At 30.6% G+C, this 25,586-nt stretch overlaps 2 protein-coding genes across 10 annotated transcripts in view; one reads left to right on the top strand and one right to left on the bottom strand.

Moving 5' to 3' along the window:
• Nucleotides 1-25,126, top strand: part of LOC117167207 (dynein regulatory complex protein 11-like) — a 27,942-nt gene extending 2,816 nt beyond the window's left edge. For 3 of the 6 annotated variants that reach the window (XM_033351954.1, XM_033351951.1, XM_033351953.1), the window contains 6 exons: nt 512-657; nt 2,104-2,370; nt 10,956-11,257; nt 14,169-14,739; nt 15,851-16,440; nt 24,607-25,126. In XM_033351954.1, the coding sequence (XP_033207845.1) occupies nt 512-657; nt 2,104-2,370; nt 10,956-11,257; nt 14,169-14,739; nt 15,851-16,440; nt 24,607-25,047 (2,317 nt within the window). In that variant the 3' untranslated portion in view covers nt 25,048-25,126. The other 3 variants (XM_033351956.1, XM_033351957.1, XM_033351955.1) reach the window with 3 other exon arrangements.
• Nucleotides 1-25,586, bottom strand: part of LOC117167208 — a 46,442-nt gene that overhangs the window by 15,771 nt on the left and 5,085 nt on the right. For 2 of the 4 annotated variants that reach the window (XM_033351958.1, XM_033351960.1), the window contains exon 2: nt 409-605. The gene's annotated coding sequence lies outside the window, so the exon portion shown is untranslated. The remainder of the gene's footprint in view (nt 1-408; nt 606-25,586) is intronic. The other 2 variants (XM_033351959.1, XM_033351961.1) reach the window with 1 other exon arrangement.

Genomic DNA, 25,586 nt, shown 5'->3' with positions numbered 1-25,586 from the left:
TAGAGCTCCAAGGAGATTATGTTGAAAAATAAAAAAAATTTACCCAAAAAAAATTGTTTTTATACTTCATTCTAAGGACTTATTGAACTACCCTCGTATTTCTAATCAAAATATATTAATTCTCAACCAAAAATATAAGATGTAGATTTTTCAAGTCAAAAGAATTAACTCTCAAACAACAAAATGAATTTAAAAACAAAGGTGAGTTTCGATCAAAATAGATGAATTTTCAACAAAATAATAGAATTTCTAACTATATAATAGAATTTTCTTGGAAATAGGGGTAAAAAAAGAAATTTTTGAGAAAATTCGAGAAAGAGTAAGATAGCAGGGGAAAGAGTGTTAAGTATGTAATACTGTTGTGTTACTCTTAAGTCACATGCAGGTAGGCAGGGTAGGCAAGCTTACCTGGCAGTTGATTATTTTCCTGGATTTGTTCAAAGCGACGAGTTAGCAGAGCCGGGAGGGAGGCCTTTTTACATAATTAATCGTCATGTTTTATGCCTCCCAGGTGGCCGGACAATTTCATGATCGAAATGAAGCTCACGCCTGATGATGTTGTGCTTACGACTCCAGCGTGTTTTACGTCGGATAGAAAGGCTCTGCTGGAACAGCGCAAAAAATACATTGAGGACTTGATCGCCAACGCGAATGAACGTTAGTTGATAACATCGTGGGACGATGATTTTGATATCCTCTTAATTATATCGCTAGAGATCGAAAACATAATGCAACCGCACTCTGCGGTCGAGATCGGACTAGATTTGTTCACCATTCACCTTCGATTGAATTTCATACACTGAATTAAAACCATAACGCACAACTTATGAATATCTGTATTCCATATTATACTGAAAAACAACTCTAGTCGTCTACAATTTCTTCATTTTTAATTCATATTTTTCTAAAGTATGTACTTGCTCAGTAAACTTCCAAGTTATATTTTAAAAGCTCCTCAGAAACAAGTTTCACTTAAAAGAACAAGCTAAAGTTTGTACCTTATAAATTATGCTTTGGGAATGCCGCCTGAGTATTTTTACCAAGGGGAGTACTTTGTAGATCGAAATTTCAAAAATAAATAATTGTAATTCATTATAAAATTGATTTCAAAATGTTTCTAAATATTATTCATAGAAGAGAAAATTTTATTTGTAAATGATTGTTTAATAATAGGAAATAATTATTTTCTTAACATTTAGCTATCACACTATAATTTGTAAACTTTCTTACATTTTTAAAGTGACAAGAAAAATTAATTTATGGGGAAAAACTTATTTGAAAGAATTCGAAAAAAAAGTTAGAAGCTTTTTAATAATTATGAAAGATTTAAGGAGATTCCATTTTTTTTTAATTTCTGAAAAAATTTTAAGTTTATAAGATTTCAAAATTTGTGGAAAAAGAATATGGAAGACTAAGACAGTTTTAAAATTTTGTCAGTATGTAAAGATTTTTTGGGTAAACTGAATTTTGTAGGATGTCACGAGAATGAAAAAAAGTTGATGGGAAATTTTTAATGATTGTATCGTAATGAATTTTTAAAGATTAGGAACTTATGAAGCTCTGACAAGATTAGAAAAAAAGAATTTTCTTAATATTTGTGTGAAAACTTTTTATGATTTCTTATTTTGAAAAATTAACTTTAAGAGAAAATTAGAGAAGGTTTTTAAACATATCACACGATTTCCTAAAGTTTCGAAAAAGGGTGTAGAATAAATTCAATAAATATTTAGTAGAATGGAAGAGAATCAAAAAGAATTTTTAACTTTGGAAGATTTTTATAAAAGTAGACTTTTAAAGATTTCAAAAATAAACTTTAAGAGCTTTAAAAGAACTTCAAAAGGTTTCAAGAGAATAAACAAATTTTCTTAAAATACTTAGGAACATTAAGAAGATAAGGCCATTTTTTACACTTTTTACGATTTTTTTTTAGTTTTGAATTTGAGTTTTAAAAGTTTTATTGTGATTGAAATTGAAGCTAAGTATAGCATGTATTTCTCATCATTCCCAATAAGTTATAAGAATTTATAATTATATTTTTTGAAGGAACTTTTGGTTTGTAATCAAAGCTGTTCCAACAATATTCTGGTCTTTTATGTAAATCAGGTGATCCGTCTGAGAATGAAAATGAAGTGCAAAGTGAAATGACATCCAGAATGGTCAGTGGAGTGGATTTACGACCATCGAAATCACGAAAGCGATTGAGAAGAAGTACCCAGTTCTCAAAATCACAATTACAACCATACACAGAACCGGTAGAAGAAATAACAGCAAGGTTGGCTCGTCAAGCTCAGCAAAAACAGTTTAGAGATGCAATTCTCATGATACAGAAACATGAGCGTGCGAGAACTGGAAGATGTGTAGGAATACGTGGTAAGAGAATCAAAATTCGGGTCATTATTTCAAATATATCTCTCAAATTCGACTAGCTGACCGTTTCAGAAATTTGTCCGAGATTGTTTGTTATGTTTCTTGTTTGTTTGAAAAAATTAAGGACGAGAAAACAGATTGGCATATCTGTTGAAGCTAATTGTCAACCTTACAGGAAGATAACTTTTAAATTTTAATTTTAAAGTTTTTCTATATTTGTCAACTATGCATGGAAGACTTCAATTCCTCATTTTTATTTCTCAATTTCAATTAGATAAATTCATACTAAGCTACTAAAACCAGTACTAATTCGTTAAAAGAGATTATTTTAATATAGAATTTTGTTGTTAGCAATTAGTTTTTTTTGGAAATGAAACTAATTTGTTTAAGAAAAAAAGAACGCTTTTCAGTTTTGGTAGTTTTTGCATTTGTTGAAATTTATTGTATGAAATATTTGTTGACAAGAAACTGAATTGCGTAGTGGTACGTGGAGAAAAAATCCAAATTCGGGCAATTATTTCAACTATTTTTCTCAAGTTTGATTGATTGACCGTATGAGAAATTTGTCGAGATATTTTTTTTTCAAAATTCAATAACTAGAAAACACAAAGGCATATTTATTAAAACTAATGGATTAACCTTACTTGAAACTATCGACAATTACTTATTAACCCATTTTCAAAAGAGAAAACGATTTTAAACATATAAAAATGGTTTATTTAACAAATTTTACTTATTTTTTTATTTTTTTAAATGTACTATGTACTATGTACTATGGACATCGTACAAGCGGAAATGTCGATATCCTTAGAATATGCAAGAAATCTTAGGGATATGCGAAAAATATAATGTTGTCTCTAAATTCTGGGCTCCTTTTGCGCTTTACGTGTTTTATAAACTATAAAATATAACCATTTTCACTACTTTCTTATAGTCTTGTTAAAATTCCATAAATCTCAAATATTGATGAACGATTCTGTAGAATAAAACATAATCCCACTTTGTACCTGTTCCGAGACATTTATTTAATTTGACATTCTAAAGAGGACATTCTCTATTCTCTCATTATCAAAATATTTTTCTTGAAATATATTTCCTAGGCGACGAAGTTTAGATTATTCTGTATATTTAAGAAACACTGAAAATGACAAAAGGATTGGTCGAAACCGTTAAAATTATACCACAGTTTAAATTTTGCAGAGCTGTTGCAGCCTAATTTATTTGAAAGAAGTAAAAAAGTGACCTCTTTAAACTAAAGACGTGACCAAAAGTGATTAACTTCTAAATCAAAATGTAACCAAAATTGACTAAAAGTGACTAATGTTCTTTTGAATACAAAAGAATTCGATGAAATTTGTAAGAATTCCGGATGAATTTTAATGAATTCAGGATAAATTAAGAAATAAGAAAACCTACGAATCGAATAAAATTCTAGCGAGTTTAGAGGAATTCAGGGAAATTCAAGTGAATTGAAAACAATTAAAAAATACTAAAAAAAATTATTTTAATTCATTAAATTTGAGATGCATTGATAAAAACTAAAGGGAATTCAAAAGAATCGGATAAAATGCATGATAATTTAAGGCAAATTCAAAATACTTCGGGGTGAATTAAAAAAAAATTATTAAAAAAATTCATTTAATTGAGTAGAATAATTGAGTGTATTTAGAGAATTCAAGTAAATTTATCATAATTCAGCGTGAATTAAAAGCATCAAGAGAAGATGAATTCCAAAGGATTCATTTTATTAAGAATTCATGATGAATATCAAATGAATTCGAATCAGTTGAGAAATTCAAGGATTACAAAATATTCCACTGATTTCAGTAAAATTGGAATGAATTTAGTAAAATTCAAGAAACTGATGAAATTTATAAGAATGTGAAAGAATATAATTGATCAAAATTTTAAAAAGAACAAACTTTTATCGAATTGGGTAAAATGGCAGTGAACAGAATTCAGGATAAATTCAGCAGAATAAAAGTGAACTAACAAAATTTAAAGAACTGAAGAATTAAATGAAATTCGAATAAATTTAGAGAAACTTAAAGGAAATGAAAACAAAAAATTATTTAAATTTCAAACGAATTGAGAAATTTCAAGAGAAATTAAGCAAATTTGATAAAATATCTAAGAATTCCCAAGGATTAAAAAGAATTCAAAATAAATAAAAAAGCAGCTGGCTAAATTTCAAATTAAGTCAATTAAATTGAAAAAAGAATGCTAAAAATTTCAAACATTTCATTGATTTCAATAAAATTGGAGTGAATTTAGAAGAATTCAGGGGAATTCAATAATATAATTAATTAATTAAAATAATTGAAAATTTAAAAAAGATCCATCGAATTCAGTGAATTTCAAGGGAATTTTGAAGAATTTAAGGAGAATTAAAAAATTTAATAAAATTGAGATGTACCCTGATTGAATCTATTATTGAAAGAAGTGATTAAAGTTAGTTTTTTATTTTAAAACAGCCATATTAAATTTATCTCAAATAAATTACTAAAAAGTGATTTGAGTAAAAAAGTAAGTAAAAGTGAATTTATTTTAATTTTTTTATTAGTGAAGTTTATTTGAAATCTTAAATAATTCATCTTATACTTTTCCATTCCCTAAATAGATTTGAATTTGCATCTCAATTGATAGTAACCACTTGAACAAGTCTTTACGCAACAGTTGCCTTTTTACCCACAAAAGGTGACATTTCTAACAAAAGAGATGACTTTTTAAAGATAAAAGTGAATTTTCAACAAAATAATTAAATTTTTAACCAACGAGATGAATTTTCGATCTTAAGAGATAAATTTTTAATAATTTAATTCAAATTCAAAGCAAGTAATTGAATTTCCAACAAAAAAGATGAATCCTTCAAAGAAAAATATAATAGTTGATATTTCAACCAAAAAAGGATTGAAATTTAAATAGTAAAAGTCGATATCAAACAAAAAGATGAGTTTTCAACAAAATAGTTAAATTTTCAGTTTAAAAAATTTCTTTTCAACCAAAAAAGATTCCAGAAGCACTCAGAAGATAGTTGTTTTAAATTAAAGAAAAAAAAACACTTCTTTGAACCAAGTATATTTTTTTGAATAAAATAAACTTTTCTTTGACTAAGAAGCAAGAAATATTTCTCTTTGATGCAAAGAAAAGCCTTTTAAAATTAAAATTAAAATGGTATAAAAGCCGATGTAGCTATTTTAATATTTATTTTAATTTATGACTATTAATTATATTTCATAGTACTTGGAAAACGATTCCAATCATATTAAACGCTGATTAAAATGTAATAATAGTAAAAGGAGATTGCACAATTTCCCCAAATCATTGATCAAAGCAATAAACATTATATCTTTAACAACAATTTAGAAGATTGAAATTCTTTACTGAAGGTTTTAGATATTTTTTTATTTCCTGTTCAATCGGTCGTGAAATGAAGAAAAGTAGATGTCCAAATCTAATGACATTTTTAGTAAATAGTGGAAAGCCAAAACTACATTAAAAAATCTGCCCTCTACTCGGGCACATTCTCGTCGCGCGCTGTCGCTTTGCTCGCAAGTTTGAGCGCTCCTAGGACGCGCGTTGGTTGAATCTCGCGCTTTGCGCTCGAACATAATTACACCTCGCGCTTCACGCTCTTATCGTTTTTTTGGATTTTTTTCTCGTACCTTTCGTCGTTTTTCCACACATTTTTTTTATTTTATTTTTTTTCAACGTTATTTTTCACGAATAAAACAAAAAATACGCGTCCTATCAAGAAGTGATTCTTAACGAAATTGTAGATCTTTTTTGGGATAACCATTTTTGTTAATTCATCTTTTTTCGTATCCTACATAGTTTGTCCACAAAATGGATTTTTTATTTTCCATTATTTTTTGTGCAATCAAAATTTGAATCTTCGATTTTTGAAGAAAATCTAAAAATTGGTTATGATAATCTTGTAGGGCTTTCGAAAAGAAATGTTTTTCTTCTCTTGACTTTTTTTCATATCGTGCGTTTTTCGGCTTCAAATTTTGATTTTCGTTTAATTAAAAAAATTTTGAAAATGCTATAACTCTGAGAATTTTCTTTTTTTGAAAAAAGTCATGTAGATAAATTGTTTGTTCTTTTTAATACTATAAATATACGTACATAGAATTTTCAAATTCAGAAAAAAGTTGTCTAAAAAATTTTCAAAATGCGTTCACTTTTTGAATTTTTATCAAAAATGGCTGGCTCACGAACTCGTCCTTTCTTTTGGGACCTAAAAAAAGTGTGCAGAAGATGAATTTGATTCGTTCATTTTTTCGAGAGTTATTGTGTTTACGGACGGACGGCCGGACGGACAGACGGACGCCATCGTGAAAACCTGATTTTCGGATTCAGGGGGTCTCGAAACGTGGAGATCCGTTGAAAAAGTGTGATGTCAAATTTCCGACAATTCTAATACTTTCTCAATCATAAATGATGAGAATGTAAAAAAGTCAGAAGGATAAATTGTTTGAGTTTTGAAGTACTGTGAACCAAAGTGCATAGATTTTATACATCTGGAAAAAATGTGGTTTCAAAAATTGTTTGTACGATCAAATTTTGAATTTTCAACTTTTTGACCAAATTGAAAAAGTTTTTATCATAATCTTTTTGGACTTTAAAAAAGCAACGTTTTTATTTTCCAGATTTTTTTTCGTATCATGCGTTGTGCTTGGCTTAAATCGTTCATTTTAGTTTGTTTTTCTGGATTTTAAAAATGCTCTAACTCTAGTAATTTTTTGTTTTTCAAAAAAAGTCATTAAGATAAATTGTTAAATTTTTTGAATTCTATGAATAAACTTATAAAGAATTTTTGATTTGTTAAAAAAGTGGTCTTAAAAATATGAAAAATGTGCCCACTTTTTGAATTTTCATCCAAAATGGCTGGCTAACGAACTTGACCTTTAGTACAGACATACAGACAGGCAGACTCATTCATAAAAACCTGTTTTTCGGATTCAGGGGGTCTCAAAACGTGGACATTTGACAAAAAATGGGAGGGGGGGGTCAAATTTTACACAAATCTCATACCTTCTCTGATGAGAATGTAAAAATATTGGATAAATTTAGGAGTAGTAGTCATTACAGAAATTTTAAAAAATACTTTATTTTTATGGATATTTTTCTGCCGTTGATGAAAAAAAAATCAGAATAATAATCTGATTATACCGATATTGAAGTCATTACAACGTAGCATACCGATATATTTTTCGCAACCCCCTCCTTCCAAAAGTTGTTACGTAATTTGAGGCTGATCCTAAGAAAAATCCACCCTTCAAAAAAAAAAAAATCTAGAAACAATTTTAACACAAATTGAAGACATTATAAGAAAACTATTTAGTTGGATGCAGCGGAATTTTGATCTGAAAATTAAAAAATCAATTTAAAGTTCCATTATTCTCAAATACTAACTAACGATTCTCTAACTCAGGAACAGTATTCTAAAGCGTTATTACCACTTTATACCTATTTTGTGAAATTTATTGAATTATTATATTATTCATTTGTTTAATTCCCTTTTCTTTCATTATCAAAATCTATTTCTTCAGCTTTGTTGCTGAGACGACAAAATAAAAATTATTCTGCATGTTTAAGAAACATTAAAAACTAAACAAGATTTTACGAACCCGTTACAATTCTACCACAAGCATACATTTGTTTAAAGTTTAATCAGAATCTCAAATGATTCGTCGTCTACTTTTCCATTCCCAAAATAGGTTTTAATTTACATCTCCATTGAGAGTAACCACTTGAACAAGTCTTTACGCAATGGGCAATCGATTAGAATATCCAATAGTCCGATTGAATGAATTCAAGATGCAAGATATTCTTATTGAAATATTTCCCAAGCTGAAATCTCAATCGCATAATGTTTGGCTAAAGACTGACTACGTAGTGCTAAAGCATGACGTAATTGTGGGAAGAGCAGTTTGTGGGCACTACACGTATTGTAGTCTCACACCATCTCATTTCCATTCACTGCAATGTCCCTGTTGTGACTAACATACGAGAAAAAAAGACATGTCCCCTGTCCCCTTCATCACCGTTATCTGCGTAGGCGCGGAGTCGAATCGGGAACTGATATCGCATCAAGGATCGGACTTGGGACTTAAACCGGATCTCATATTCCTGTTTTTGACTCCCTTTTTTATTTTTTATTATTTTTCTTCCCACCTAGCTACTCATTCAGAGACGATGAATGGAGTTTGCATTCTCACCAAAAAAGTCATTTTTTTATTTCATTTTCTACCTTTATTTTATCCTTATCTCTATTTGCTTAAAAGATACAAGAACCGGAGGAGGTGAGAGGACATTTAATTGGGACGAACATGAAAAAGAATCAAAGTTCTTTGGGTTGCATTAAAATTCCTCTTATGTAAATCTCAAAATTCTATTCCACTTTCCCTCTGACAGACTATTCAAAACTTTCAACTCCAGACGGACAACGTCCAAAAGAACAAAATTCTTTAGCTTCCGAATTTTAAGCTTAAACATACTTCGCAACCCAAAATAATCTAAAAAAAGAAGAAATAGGATTATTTTATACGAAAATAGGGGAATAAAAGGGGAAAAAAATCTTCGAAAAAAATTAATGTAGGTCAAATAATGAATTCAATATCAAACCCTTTAAATTCCTCAGATTGAAAGTCGAAATATATTACATTCTCAGCCAAATAGTTAAATTCTCAACCAAAAAAGATTATCAAAATAAAGAGATGAATTTTCAAACTAAAAAGATGAATTTTTAAAAAAATAAAGTTTAATTTTTAACCAAAAAGTTGCACTACTAATCAAATCGTTGATCTTTCAACAAAATAGTGGAACTTTTAAGTAAATAGTTCAATTTTTAAGCCAAAAAGACTTTTTTTTTAAAGTTGAATTTTAAACTAATTAATTTAAAACTAAACAGTTAAACTTTCAAGCAAAAGAAACAAGTTCCTAACAGAATAGTTGAATTTTTAACCAAGCAGTTGAAATTGTCAACAACCGAGTTGAATATTAAAGCTAAAAAGTCCAATATCTTAGAAAACATTTGACTCTTATTCCCGAAAAGATGAACTTTCGATAAAAGAGATAATTTTTAATCAAGGATGATGAATTTTCAAGCAAATGGTCGAATATTAAAACAAAAAATAAATTTAGAAGTCAGTTGAGTTTAACTTTCAACAATGAAGTTTCTTTTTAGTAAAAAATATACTTTTTCGATCAAAGAAGATGAATTTTCAAATCAAAAAGGATAAATTCTCAACGAAAAATATAATATTTCATGCTTCAAACGAAAAAAGATTTTGATTTTAAATCCAGGACAGTTACATTCAACCAAAAAATACGAATTTTCAAAAACATATGTATATGAATCCTCAACCCAAAAAAATAAATTTTTAAGAAATCAGTTTAACTGAATTTTCAACAAAAAAGATGAATTCTCAACGAAAAATATAATTATCAGTTAATGTTTCAACCAAAAAAATATTTGAAATTAAAAAAAAAACGGTTGAATTCAAACGAAAAAGAAGAGTTTTTTTCAAGATAGTTAAATTTTCAGTTAAAAAATTAACTTTTAATCGAAAAAGAGTTTCTTCCAGAAGAAATTAATTTTAAACCAAAAAGATGAGTTCTCATTCTAAAACGACGTTAAATTGGTTAGAGAATCGTTGAGTTTGAAGCCCAAAAAGGTGATTTTTTATCCAAAACTTTGTAGCCAATGTCTATTTTTCAGAAGATGGTTGAATTTTTAATCAAAAAAGTACATTCAAACCCAAGAAATATCACATTTCTACAAAAAAAGGATGAACTTTCAATTCTAAGGGACGAATTTTCTATACTAAAGAAGCTTACTTTTTAAAAAAATAGTTAAATTTTCTACTAAGAAAAATCACTTTTCTACCAATAAAGATGACATTTCCAGCGATAAAGGCGAATGTTCAAGAAAGCAGTTGAATTTTCGACCAAGAAGATGAATTTAAAAAAAAAATATTTTAATTTTCAAAAAAATGATAAAATTTTCAACCAAATAGTAGAATTTAGAACCAAAAGAGATTCATTCTTAACCAATAATATAATAGAAGACTTTGCAAACGAAAAGAATTTATTTCCAACCAAAAATAGTGAGATTTTCTTTTTAGATTCTATTAATTCACTTCGCAATTCGATAAACGGGAAATGGGGAAATGTAAGAAATTTTTTGAAAACTGTGGAAAAAAGAAGAAATAAAAAAAAGAGAAGTGCTTAAATAAGAACTAAATAAATAAAATATAAAATTTTCACATTGGATAATAAGGGTAAGTTGCAATTAATGTTGATGTTGATAAATAAATAGCGGGTGGGCTTGGTATTTTCAAACTTGTATGCAAAATGCTCACAAGTCTCAATGAAATCATTATCTGAAATCTTGACATTTTCCATTATTAATATGCAAATGCTATTCCTATAATAATATGACACATACTGAATTGTTTATTGATAGACTTTACTATACTATATCTTAACTTGCTAATTGGAAATTTACTCCATTGATAAATTTCTCGAAAAAATTCCAGTCGCTCTTTAAGGATCTCTCAAATTATTTATTTCTTTTACAGCTCAACGGCAGTACATGTACGACCAGAAGTTGAGAATGGGGGAGATAGATCCTAAAATGGAAAGCGAAAGCAGAAAAATGAGTGCAGCGATAACCATTCAGAAGGCTTGGAGAAGTTACCTTGCCCGTAAGTCTCTCAAGAAAAAGATGAATCGAGTTGAGGAACTGCTGGGCATGACAATACCCAGTTGGAAGCCTCATGAGATCTTCGACCGAGATGAAGAAAACTTTCAGCGGAGACTCGCTCTACAACCCTTGGCTGTTAAAAAAATTCAGGAGAGGACGAACAACGAAAGAGCCAAAGTAAAGAATTCATTAAACGCTCATTTCTAATTAGATATTTTTCTAATTATCTTTATTAATTAAAGTCCTGGAGTTCAGATCAGAGATTAAACTACGTGGAACAAAGATTATTGAAAAAAGTCATTTTCCTTTTTATTGAAAAAATTAAATTCACGTTATCAGGGTATGTAGCGATCAGGGAATTTTAAATTCCCGTTTTTTCCGACCAATTTTAAGATTTCATTTTGTAATTTGTTCAAAACCAAAATTTATGACTGCAAAGAAAAAATTTAATTATTTACAACTACCAAAATTATCCTTAATCACAATACATATTAATCAGGGTTACCTCACTGATCAATAATTGAAGGAGTAAGTGAACAGAATATGCTAAATCCATTCGAGATGATTCCTCAATAATTACACAAATGCTGTATCTCAAGGTACCTATAAGGTTGGATTTATTTAGTTTTTAAAGCAAATTTACATAAAATATTTAAGTACAGAATAAACGGTTTTTTAAAAACTAAGGTTAAATAATCATATTTCTTGAGTCCTAAAAATGCCACAATCAGATGTAATATTCATATTTCCCAAAATGTGGATTTATCATGTTTTGTTCGCTTACCTCTCATTACTTAAGTTATTTTCCTGATAATTATATTAAAGTTCAAATTTTCTCTCTCAAATAGGTTGAAATCTTTGAGAAGTCTCTATAATATGAGCCAATAGCAAGTTATTTTGTCAAGTTTTGAAGAAGATATTGAAAAACTAGTACAAATTTTAATGCATTCTTAAAATTTAAATAAAATCAAATATAATAAACATTTTTTAATTTTCTTTAGATCATTTTAAAGCTAAATTACTGCAAAATCACACCAACTTATCACCATTATTGTAGAAATTTCTGGTAACATATTCCAACATATATAAAGGTGAAACAAAAATGTTGGCGAGATCTAAATAATTTTTCTGCTGAAAGACATATTTTTGTAAATTATATGAAATACATAATCATGAGGTTTTTATCAAATTCAATTAAAATATTTATTTACTTGATTTTTATTATTTTCTTAAAGATGAGATGTCAAATTTTTCTAACTGATGTGTATTAACTTGCAAAATATTTATTAAATTAGATTTTATTTAAATTTTAATAAAATTCCTTCATTCTGACTTCTTTTATAGAGATTTCTGATATCATTTAAGTTTTAACCTATTTAGGAAAAAAATTAACTTTCATATAATTAAAATTAGAAGAACCTAAGCCATTCATCGAAAAACAAGTCCTAAATCCCTAAAAAATGTTATTCTATACAGATGAAATCTTGCACTCCCTCATCAAAGTCACAGATTAAAATCTTAATATCTTTATTATTTTGGTGCTTACAAGAAACGTTTATAGGACGATAATATTAGCCTGATTTTTAAATATTTTAATGGTAATATGAAATTTTATAAAAATACATTTTTAAACAGTTTTACAGAATTTACTTTTTCTTATAATACTTAAAACTTTTAGTGTATCTACACTTGTAGACATTTTCGATGCGGATTCATTGTTGTCATATTTCTGTAGTTCTTTTTAATTTGTTAGTTCATACCTTAACCTCACTCCCTAAAAATTAATAAACAATTTTTGAAGATCTCAAGTTTCAAGAGACTTCTAAACATTTAGAAAATGTAAAAGATTTCTGATTTGGAAGAAGAAATTTTGAAAAAAAAATCATTTTGAGTTGGAACATCAGATAATTTTTGATCATATAAATTACAATTCTCTTATTAGAACATGGAATTTTGCCAATAATTCCCTTCTTCTAAATCAGAATTACAATTATTTTCCAAAATTGTACATTCATATAAAAAATTCTCTATTCCAAGTCAAATAATAATTCTTTACGAAAATTCTGCCTCCTAAAGTATAAATTATAATTCACCAGAGATCTCCTGCTCCAAATAGAAAATTATAATTATTTATGGAAATTCCTAGTTTGAAAGTGAAAATTATAATTCTTGTCAGAAATTCCCTATTCCAAGTCACATTTACATTTTTTCTAAAAAGTACATATTATGATTTGAAACCAGGAGTTTTCAAAAACTGACAAATTCTGAATTGGAAAAGGGAGTGTTTTTGTAAATTTCCTTTTTATAAATCTGAATTAAAATTTATTATCCAAAATTGTTCGTTTTAAGTAAAAAATTACTTGTTCCAAGACAAAATTCTAATTCTTTACGAAATTCCCTGTTCCAAAGTAAAAAATATAATTATTTACGGGAATTCCTTGTCCCAATATTGTCAAAATTATATTTCTTTACGGAATTTCTTTGTGTCAAACTCAAAATTATAAGTTTTTATTGATATCCTCTGTCTCAATTTAAAATTATAATTCTTTCAAACAATGCACTGTTCTAACTCAGAATTTGATTGATAAAATATATGAAACCAATTTTAGTTTTCATTTGAGTACATTGGAGAGAAAAATTCCGGACACTGAATCAAATGTCCGGTCATTTCCTGATTTTCCGATCAGGTAGAAACTCTGATTAGGCTATTAATGTCCTAAATCACAATATTGAAAGCAACAGGAAGGCTGCCGTGGGAATTGATTTCAATTGCAAACATTTTGATACTTAAAAAATAAAGATAGTCTTAAACCTAAATGGCAGATAAAAAAAATTCTTCATAAATATACAAGTCGAATTGAATTGCGTTTCAAGAGAAATTGACTTCACACTGAAAATATGATAAAGTAGCAAAAAATGGAGATTTTTAATAAAAGAACAAAATTCTCCATACTATATAAAACTTTTGGGTTATCCGATTTCCCTGTCCGATGGACACCCTGATTATATAATTTGTCGCAAGGACTTTTTTAAACTAAACTTATCAACATGAAGAAAAAATTGATAGTTAATTAATTTGATTTGAAAGCTGTGGAAAATACGTGGTCCAGGACTGATGGAGGATATTACAGACGAAATTCGAGAGTGGTTTATTCTCTGGTACAACGAGTTGGGTTATTTTGACGTGTATCCGGCAGCCGAGGCAGGTGGTTCAGTTTTGGTGACGACTGGTCAGACACTCACCCCTGAAGAATACCTGCTAGACAAGTGGGAAAAAAAGAAAGCAGCTCAAAAGGGCAAAGATAAGGAGAAACAGGATTTGACCGAGAAGAAGAAAGCCGCTAAGGCATTGGCAAAGGAACTTGCCGCAAAGGAGAAGGAAAAGGGTTGGCGAATGCCGGAATCCAAGACACTACCATATTTGAAGGACGCTATCGATTACTTTATCAAGAATTGGACCCTCCGAGATGAATCCGGAAATCCTCATCAACGAGAATATGTGGATCTGATAACCGACGGATTATGTTACGAATTGCAACTAGAAATGCGAGAAATTGTTGACGAACTCATGAGACTCGAGTTGGATAAATTAAACCAAGCTTTGAAAAAGGATCATAAGGGAGATAAGGAAAAATTTGACACTCCTAAGACCAAGAAAGGTAAAAAGTACTGTCAAAATACTATTAAGGCCCATGGAAATCATGGATTAATTGGTCTTAATAAATTAGACCCAATGAAGAAATCATTTTGTTTAGTTTTTTTATACCTAATCTAAAGAGTAAAAAGACTTCCGGTAAAGGCTTTGTTCTAATGAAATTGTATTTTTTATACAATGAACGAAGGAACAAATTGTCCCCTATTAGCAGCACTGCGATAAAACCACCATCGCAGTAGTGGAGTATCCTACTATTTATCTGAAAAGGTAATTGATAAAACATTTCTCTACATCTCCTTTTATTTTCGTGACTTACCCTGCTTGTTATCGGTCATTCTGGAAGAAAAAGATCTGCTCGGTTTTTTTTTTTTTGAACGAACTTTTTTCTTTTGTTCTTTAGATTATGTATACAAAAATTAAAGAGCCTAAAAATTCCTTAGAAACGTAAAAAAGCGAATATTACACCCTAATAGTTTGGAAGTTACTGCTGTGTCTTATTTTTTATTAAAAAAATTGAATAAAAATTCTTTTCATTTTATTTTTCCCAGGATAACTTGGTTTCTGTGCATCACAGTAGCCATTTGTCCGCAAATAATTTAAAGTAGACTGCATATCCTAAACATCTAAAAAATACAGGCCTGATCAAATTTTTCGATTAAAAATAAATTTTGACATCTATATCTCCTAAGTTATTTGAGATGTAATGTTCGATTGTTTTTAGTTTTGCAGGGCATTTATACCCTTCAATTCTCGTGAAACAAGTCTAAGCATTAGGATCTACCAGAAAGGAGAAATTTTGAAAAAATTGAATTCTTTCAACTCTTTTGACCAATTTTCAAACATTTTAAAGGGATTTGGTTATAGCCAGATGCTTAACAAACAAAAACAAAATTTTTTAGGAGACAAAATAAGAAATTTATGTCGATCATTCGCCATTACAGTGTTAAATAAGGAACTAATTTTTTTCAAAAATAGCTCTAACGTTTTTTAACATTGTGTCGTTATGTACGAAAAAAAGGGGAAGTGCAAGACCTTTTGGGTTGAGTTCCATCGAAGCCCACCGTGTAAGATCTGTGTTGCAATTATTCAATTTGGAACTGTTTCCTCCTTCACAGCAAAGAAATCAAAAAAGAAAGGAAAAAAGGATCCATTATCAGATGTAGCTGTTGAGGATCTCTTCAAGGAACTTGTTCTCGCTAAAATATTAAAGCAGAGCCCTGAAGCAAACCTGCGCGACTGGATTGGTGATCTGTCCTATCAAAATTACGAAGCACAGCAAGAATTTCGAGAATATAACTACCGCCTTGGAGAAATTAAACAACTCGTCATGGAATATTGTATTTTACCTCTTGGCTCCAAAGAAGTTCATCAATTATCTCCGCTCGTTAAATCAGTTTGCATATGTGGTTTGCCACAATATGGAAAATCTTATTTGGCAAATTCAATTTGTTCAGAATTAGGAGCTCTACTTTTTGACCTGACACCTAGTGTCTTAGTCGGCCAATACGATGGCAAAAAAAGTGAACAGAGACTTATGGATATCATAGGAAAGGTTTCTCGAAGTTATCCACCATCAGTGATTTTTATTGATGGTGGGGAAAAACCCTGGTGGAAGAAAATTCCTCCTGAAGAGAAGTACACGGAGCCTAAAAGATTTTCAAAGCTGCTTCCCAAATTTGTGAAAGGAATCAAACCTGGAGATCAAGTAAATTCTCTAAAAAGCTCTAAATCATTTTTGCATGGTAACCAACAACCCTAGGAAATTTGTTTGGATTCATATACTCCTCCTAGTGATACGCAATTACTAAACTTGTAACATACTGAAGTAATACGATAAATTTTCTAGCTATTATTAAGAAAAACAACTTTAAAACCATTCGCGCACGTAACGTGGACCGGGATGCAAGAGTTATTGAAGTCCCGGTAAGATAAGGTAGTAGCGCTCCGAGATTGTAACCGATGAGTCCAAGCTCGATTTTCCTGCTACCGGAATTTTTAGCCAAATCCGGGTGGCCGAAAAACTTAAGTTTCAAAATTCTCTGACCTTTATTTAAAGAGTTTTTTCTTTATTTTTTACGGTTGAATTTTCAACGAAAATATAAATTCTTAACAAAAAATGTAATAATTGATATTTCAACAAAAAAACGACAACGATATTTCAACAAAATAGTTGAATTTTTTACTTAAATTATGAAATATCTATCCATGTATACGAATGTTCGAACAAACACTAAAAATTGAAAACTTACATTTACAGTTAAAAAATTAATTTGATAAAAAAAAACAAATTTTCAAAAAAATAGTTCAACTTGACACCAAAGAGATGAATTTTCCAACTAAAAATTTGAATCTTGAACAAAAAATTATTTTAAAAAAGTGGTTCAACCTTCAATTAAGTAATTCAATTTTCAAAGAAAGAAGATTAATTTTATACTAAAACAGATGATTTTTTAAACCAAGAATACGAATTTTCAAAAAATAGTTAAAGAGTGACCCAAAAAAATCTAATTTATTTATGATATTTATGGTGATACTTCAAAGTAGACAAAATTTCAATTTAAGCATAGTTTTTATTTCGGAGATATGACGAGTCAAATCTGTTAGTAGACCTGTTAACACCAAGATGAATCCAACATTATCTCTCGTTCATTATGTTAAATTGTCTAAAATACTCAAAGCGTATCATTTCCTGTGTAAAATCTTCCGTTCCTTTTAAAACTATCAATGGATTTGATAAAAAAAACCATGTTCAATGGAGTTATAGCCGATTATACAGAAAAAATCAGGATTTTTGATTAAAATATTAGATTAGTTAGTATTTTCATACTTGAGACTTATAAAATCTCAATAGATACTCTAAACCTTGTATCCGAAAGCCTTTAAATTGAAAATTAAATGTATATTCCTAAGAATGATCAGGTTTAGTTATATAATATTGAAATGTATTTTAATAATATGTAAGTCTGGATTAATACCGTGACGTGGTGAAGAGGATTACATATTATCTAATATCTATTTGAGATTTCTAAGTCTCAAGTATAAAAAAAAACCGATTAATTCAACATTTTCACCAAAAATCCGGATTTTTTTTGTATAGTCACCTATAACTCAATGAAACGCCGTTTTAGATCAAATATAATGATAGATTTGATCAGAATGGAAGATTTTCCAAAGGAAATGATACACTTTGAATATTTGAGACTCTTAAACATAATGAACAAGAGAGCTGAGAACGTTGGATTTCTCTTAGCGTTAACAGGTCTACTAACAGATTTGACTCGTCATACATACCTCCGAAACAAAAACTATGCTCAAGTTGAAATGTTTCCTACTTTGAAGTATCACCATAAACTATTACAACAAACTCTCACTTTCAGTCAAGTGTCGGGGGTTGTCTTCAAATAGCGTTGGACTGATTTCGGGGGGACGGAAATGTAAATATTATTATATTATTTTTTAATCAAATTCATGAGTACGAAGAAACGGGCGAAATTTTGGCGCACACTTCGCAATGGCAAAATATGAATTGTCAACATAATAATAGAATTTTAAACGAAAAAGAATTACTTTTAAACAAAATTGTAGACTTTTCAACCAAATAATAAAATTTCTAACTCAAAATATATTCATCAGAAAGAATCATCTAAAGCCAAAAGGAATAGAAATACTAGGTAAATAAACCCTCTTTTTGGGACGCTTGAACTCCAACTACCTCTTAAGGCAGTGAATGAAATTTCCCTACTAAAGGAGAAGGTGAGTTCGGACCTGGCCGTGGTGAGGAGGCCTAAAACCTCCAGATGGTAGTGACGACCTGGAAGCCGCAGCGATGACGATCCTTAATGGGTAGGAGTTCGTGGTTATTAAAGTGGAAGTATCAGCGTGAATTCGACTAAGCAGCGAATAACAGGTGGCACTAGACTCCCAAAAAAACTCCCGAAGCCAACACGTTAATTACCGCGTCGAAGGCTGAATGTTACCAGAGTATGTTGACGCATACCGGTGTCCTGGGATACCGGGCAACCTCCCAGTGTAAATTGCCTTATCCCTACAAACGGGACTCTGTGGAGACGGATCCTTTACTTCCCTAGCTGCTCGTGACAACGAAATGACACCCCAAAATTAAACATCCAAAAAACAAATACATGAATGGGAGTCTTTAATGAACCCCTCTATAAATACTTCTTTTGCGACTTTTATTAGTCACATAAATGAGGCTAAGGCTGCTGAGGATGCTGGGACCAACCAGGCATCCCTAAAAGGACTCAAGTCTGATGGCAGCACTCCTACTCATGAAAAGGAGATTGTAAGGAGTAAGGACGGTAATTCAAGTGACTCATACTGACTCGCCCTTCAGTCACCTGAAATTGAATATTGTACCTGAGGATTTTCAGCAAGAGACGCTAAACTTAGAACAAGCACTAGGCATTGAGGCAGCTCTTGAGATTAAGATAGCCAGGGTAAAAGCTGGGGATATTATCTCGAGGTTTGAGGACTGTCGTTCTAAAAACAACTAACTTAGTGTAACATTCTTAGAATGAGATGTCTAGGACATGGATCATCGAGGCAGTAAGCGGTTTAAAACCATGAGAAGGTGCAAGAATCAAAGATATTGGTTCTAAGGACCTTCCCAAGTCAGCAAAATTTTTAGCATAAATACTTGGAATTTCCGAGTAGCCTTCATCCATTCTCAAAATATAGATAATCCAGAATCACACGTTAAAAGTGGAGGAGTGGACATTCATGGATACTAAGCAAGACGTCAGAGTAACACAGTTGGTCTTGAGTGCAGACCCTTCAGCGGTCGAAAGTATAGAGAAGGTCGACTGTAAATCAAATCTGGGATTCCAGATGAAAATACTTTTGGAACTGAAAGAGTCCGCGAGGACAGTGGAAGAGCAGCTGCCCTCGGAACAACCGATGAATGATGCTGATGATGAACAGCTCGCAATCTTGTGATTTGAAGTTCATTCAAATTAATCTTCACCACTTTATATCTGCTTTGGCTATCGTAAGCAGACGTATTCAGTTCATTACATATTCAAACATTCAATTTTTGCTCTAATTCAGAAGCCTTGGTGTTAGAAGGCTAAAATTAAAAGTATAAGCCAGAAATACGGTTCTATAATTTACAATTGAACTGATAAAAATCCCGGGACAATATATGTCAGAAGAAATATAAAATATATTTGCTTACCTAGGTTCTGTACTAAAGATCTGGTGGTGAATTAAATTCAGCACCAAAGTGGAGGAAGACGTCAGCCCATGGTAAATTGCTCAACATATCTACCATTCGACTCTACAGACCCGCCGCTATCAGAAGAGTGGAAACGTTTTATGGAATGTGGTAGCTCGAAAGGATGGCCACTGATCATTGGATGTGATGCGAATGCACATCACACACTATGAAACAGTAAAGACTTCAACAAAATGGTTTAAGTACCTTTAGATCACCTTTTGACACCGGCTAAGTATTTAGGATTAATCTTTGAGAATAAACTAATCTGGAAACTACAAGTTGTTGCGATAGTAAAGAAGGTCAAAGTAGCTTTTTGGGCTTGCAGAGGTTCAATTCGAAAAACCTGAGGACTTAAACCTAAGGTAGTATACAGGTTACACAAAGTTAGACCAATTATAACTTATGCCTTATTGATCTGCGTGCCAAGGTCCAGTTTGGTTAGTTCCAGGAAACAGCTGGAGAGTCCACAGAGGGTCTTTCATCTGGAAATTCCTGAATCAATGAGAAAACCCCCAACAGCGGCATTGGAGTTCATCTAAGGTATGCCGCCACTGCACTTTCTATTTAGGCATAGAGATGCGGCAGAGACGTACAGACTATCCCAGAGGGAGTGTCATCGAGATGCCGCTTTCTTTGATCTGCATCATTTAATAAAGAGCGTATTTGTCAGCAGAAGAAATCCTTTGCATGCACTCTGATAACATGCTAAAAGAAGACTCGTTCATGAAGCCCTTTAAAGTTATCTTCCCGAAAAGGGACAACTCGCATGATGAACAGATGGGAGGCGAATTATTTACAACGGAAGGACTCGTCTGGTATACAGACGGATCTGAAGCTGGAGTACTTGGGCTGAAACGTAGTGCGGAGATAACAATCGCACTGGGGAAATTCACATTCCCCAATAAGAAAAGTTTACATCCAGGCTTGTCCAGAGTTGCATGCAAGAGCTTCTCGAAGTGCCTGGAAAAAACTATGTCAACTTGATATGGGTTCCTGGACATGAGAACATTGAAGAAAACGAGAAAGCAGATATGCTTGCAAAAAGCGGGGTTTAAAAAGCTCTCAACGGACCTGAATCATACTGTGGAGCTTCGTATGCTTCGTCTAAGCATGCAATCGAAAAATGACTCTGAGAGGAACACGTGAGGCATTGAAAGATGACTTAAGTCCATGTGATGAGTGGATCACATGACCCGATTCCTACCTCACCGACACTTTTTTTATTTCCTAACTTATTTTCACATGAAGCGTCACATCGAGTTGAAAATTTGGGATAATAAATAAGAAGCATTAAGAAAGGTGGTTCTGGACCTAAATTTCAATAATTATAAAAAAAGCAAAGAAAATCAATATTTATAAAAACACTTTTTTCAGGCTCGGTGGTTCAGGTGGGTAGACGCTCATAGTTCACGTTAGAGATCTGGAGTTCTATCCCTGAGCCGGTACTTCTCGAAATGTTTCTATGTAGCTTTACCGACGTTTTGGTGGTTCGGTTCCCACCTTAAGCCGAAGGCCCCCCATCATGCACTTGACTGCAACCCAGTCTGCATGAATGATGGGATCAAAAACCAGGCTTTGTCCAATATGTCAAATTGGACACACTGCTCTTATCAGATCATTTTTTTGCATTGCAGAAATGCGTCCGCAGAAATGTGCCTTCAAAATAATGGGCTGTAACCATCTTAAGCCTGAAATCAACCTTCAACATAATCGCAACAAATTTCAAACATCGTATTAAAGTAACATATATCGTCATCTCATCAGTCACTTGACTTGGTCCGTGGCTATGATGAAAAACCGGGTAAACCCGAAAAAAAAATTGATAACAAAATAATAAAATAAAAATAATAAAAATCGAACTCTAACAAAAAATACCTTCGACATATTGGGCAGTAACCACCTTAATATATATTGTATAATGTATATATAATAAAGTACTGACAAAAATATTGTATCAGGAAGGCCGGGAAACTTCATTTTCAAATTTTGCTAATTTTTCCTTGACAAAATTTTCATTTTTCCTGAGTATGAATCCAAACAAAATTCCGAAAGTTATAGGTTCTTCTTAAACAAGACGAGGAAGATGTAGATATGGCTGATAGTACAAGTGCTACAAGTTTAATGGAACTTTTATTTGATATTGAATCTATTACAAGTAGCAAATTAATATTTCTTTGCAATGTGACAAAACTAGAACTTCCAGTATAATTATATAAGAGAGCAAAAGCCTAAGTTCATCCCGGATGTCATGTTTCACTTTCCATTTACTGCTTCCCTAAGGTTTCGGATTACATAGGCGCGTGCAGTATTCCTTAATGTACAATTGCAACTAGAACTGTGCCTTGTAACGCACACTAATCCGGTCTTACGTTCCACTTATTTTTCACTACTCGGCAACCAGAGAACACTTATTTTTTAATTAATAAATTATATTCTGTCCTGAAAGGCAGTTCGCTTCAGCCTCGTACAAATTAAGTGATTTAAAGTCGGTTTATAAAATTTCAATTAAAATCAATACTTTAGATTTATTACTATTTATTCTGGTGTATAAGTTTCTATTATTTGAAATTAAAAGCAATTACTAAAGAGAATATCAGAGATATTGTTAAATTAAAAAAAAAACCTTCGAGGTGATTTGAAGCATATACATTGTTAAAGATAGTCGTAAAATAGCGTCATGTAATTTTTAAATAGTCGAGAGGTTAACTTTTTTTTTAATTTGGTATACAATAGACATTCCCCACAAAATCTGTTCATATCCTCTAAAAGTTTTTATAAAACTTGTCAATCTCTTTAAATCCCTTAAAATCTTCAAAATTAATTTAAAAATTATGAAATCTTCAAAACTCTCTAAAATTCTATAATCTTTTAAACTTTTAAAATGCCCTAGAAGTTTTAAAATCCACCAAAATTTTCTAAAAGACCCTCATTTCTTTTGAAATCCTCTAAAATCTCTGGAAAACTATGCAATTTGTTTAAATCTCTTGAAATCTTTCGAAATGCCTTATAATCTTATGGAACCTTTGCATTTTTTTAAATCTAATGAATATCTCAAATTTATTATCTAATTTCTTGAAACCCCTCGAAATTGGGAAAATACCGTAAAACATCTTGGTTTCTGTAGAGTTTTTAAAAATTCCTTTAAAAATAAAAAATCATTGAAATCCTCTTACATCACGTAAAATCCCATAAGATCTGACAAACCCCCTTGCAAATTTTTTAAATATCCTTAAATCTTTGAAATCACTTGAAATTTTTGAAATCCACTTTAATCTATTAAAACCCCTGCAATCTCTTAAAATCCCCTAAAGTCTTCCAAATCCCTTGAAATCACTTAAAATCCCTAGAAATCGTTGAAATCCACTGAAATTACTTAAGATCGCATCGAACCTTCAAATTTCTCTGAAAATTTTATGAATCTTTCAAATATAATTGTTCAAATCCTTGAAATCCCTCGTAAATTTGGTTAATACTGTGAAATATCTTTAAAAATGTCTTTAAAAATGATAAAATCTTTGAAATCTCGTTAAATCTGATAAATCTGATAAATCATATGAATTCCTAAAATTTTTTTTAATGCCTTTAAAATCCTTTGAAATTTTGAAAAACATACCTTAAGATACTTTGAATTCTTTAAAATCGTCTGAAATCTCACGAAATTATTTGAAATTCCTTAAAAATTTTCTAATCTTTTAAAATGTTCTCTAATCATACGAAGATCTTCGAATTTTCATAAAATTCCTCGAAATTTTTAAAGATACATTGTATTTTTTAAAACCGTTTGAAATATTTAAAGTCCCTATAAGTCCCTCAAAATTTAATTCCAGTTCGTTCACACTCCCTAAATCACTTTTGAAATTCTATGAATAGATCAAGCTTTTTGAAATCTTCGAAATTCTCTGAAAATTCTTGAAATTGTTAAAATCCTCTAAGAAAAGATTTGGAACCTTGTAAAATTCTTTCAAATTCCTAAAATCACTTAAAATCCTTTAAACCCCCTAATAATCTTGTGGAAATCATTGAAATCTCGCGAATTTTCTAGATATTCCTAAAAATGTTTTGTAAATTATCATTAATGTCATTTTTTTCAAAGTAGTAGCAAAATAGTAGAACCAATAAGAAAAAAGTGTCAAATAGTAGCAATAGTGGCGTGATTCCGAGCACTGCGTTTATAATACCTAGAGGTACGATACTCTTTTTCTTTGATTTTCCCTGGTCCAAAACACAACTCTTTAATTTTTATGAACTTTAAGGCTTTAATTCAGAATTTTCTATATTTTCATAATTTATTTACTGTAAATTTCCTAATTTGGAATATATGACTAGTGCACACCTTAAACATGTAAAACATTCAAAATTAAATTTTCTCAAGCAGAAGGTAATCAACACCGGATTTATCGTTCTAAACTATTCATAAATTGGTCATAAATTAGATAATTGTCTATTACCTAGAAAAATATTTCTGATGTTTCTAACCATTAAGAGAAATTAAGCAAGAAAGAAACTCGATGTCCATTATTCTTGTAGAGTACAAGAACGATATTTTCACTCAGAGTGCCGTCCCCAGATTCTTAACGCCCACGAGTCTGTCCTTGTTACCACGTGTATATCATTAACCGGGATAAAACTTTACAGATACTCTTCCTCACGCTCTCGACTGAACCTTACAACGCAGGAAAAACTTTCGTCAAAATCCATGACAAGTTTATAATAATTCCAGTCACCGATTACAACAGCTTATACCTCTTTTACACAAGTCTATTGATGAAATATCATGGTATTGATCGAAATCTTGATGTCTCGTGTCTAGCCAAAGTATCAGTTGGTCTGCCACTTGAATTTATTCGCGAGTCAGTAGAAAAAAGTTTACATTTAAAAAGAAGAATTCAACTCAAGTTTAAACCTCTGAACCAGCAAGAAATTATGGAAGAGTTGTTAAAATATAACGGTCCTGGGTCAAAAGTCATAGAGAAATTTAAGAAATTTGAAAGTAAAACGCCACTTGGAAGGAAAAAAGTAAAAATGATTGCTGCTGAAAGGGAGAAACGTTTGAAAGTCCAGAAAAAGAAAAAATGAGGAAATGGATCGAATTAATGATTGTAATTTTACGTGGAAAAATTAAAATAAAAAATATAATGATAAAAATTAATGATAATCGTTTGTCTGGGAATAAAATATTTTTTAATCGATGCGTTAAAAAAAGTTTAATTAAAAAGGACCCAATTTCCGCAAATATGAAGATGGTGGAATTATACTATTATACAATAATTATTCAATGTTTGCAATTTTTCCTTATTCTAAATCAATTATTTTTTTAAACCACTAGACTTAATGATTAAAATTACATTTCCTAAACCAAAATAGTTATTACAGGGTTGCTATAAAGTCGCCATTTCGAAATTACTTAACTTGCCCTGACTTTTCCTTGACCAATTTTTCATTTTCATTGACTGTTATGAATTTTTTTTTAGTTATAAAAACAACCTTATAAATAAGAATTCAATCATGTAAATGCAAAAAAATCTTTGTATATTTTCAATTGAAAGGCTTTTAGTGACAATAGTCATACAGAATTTTGTAGGAGGAGTTGAAAGATTTTAATTAAGAACATTTTT

This window comes from Belonocnema kinseyi, chromosome 2 (assembly GCF_010883055.1).
Source record: "Belonocnema kinseyi isolate 2016_QV_RU_SX_M_011 chromosome 2, B_treatae_v1, whole genome shotgun sequence".
NCBI lineage: Eukaryota > Metazoa > Arthropoda > Insecta > Hymenoptera > Cynipidae > Belonocnema > Belonocnema kinseyi.
Note: the sequence above shows the minus strand (reverse complement) of the source record. Positions and strands in the feature narration are given on the sequence as shown.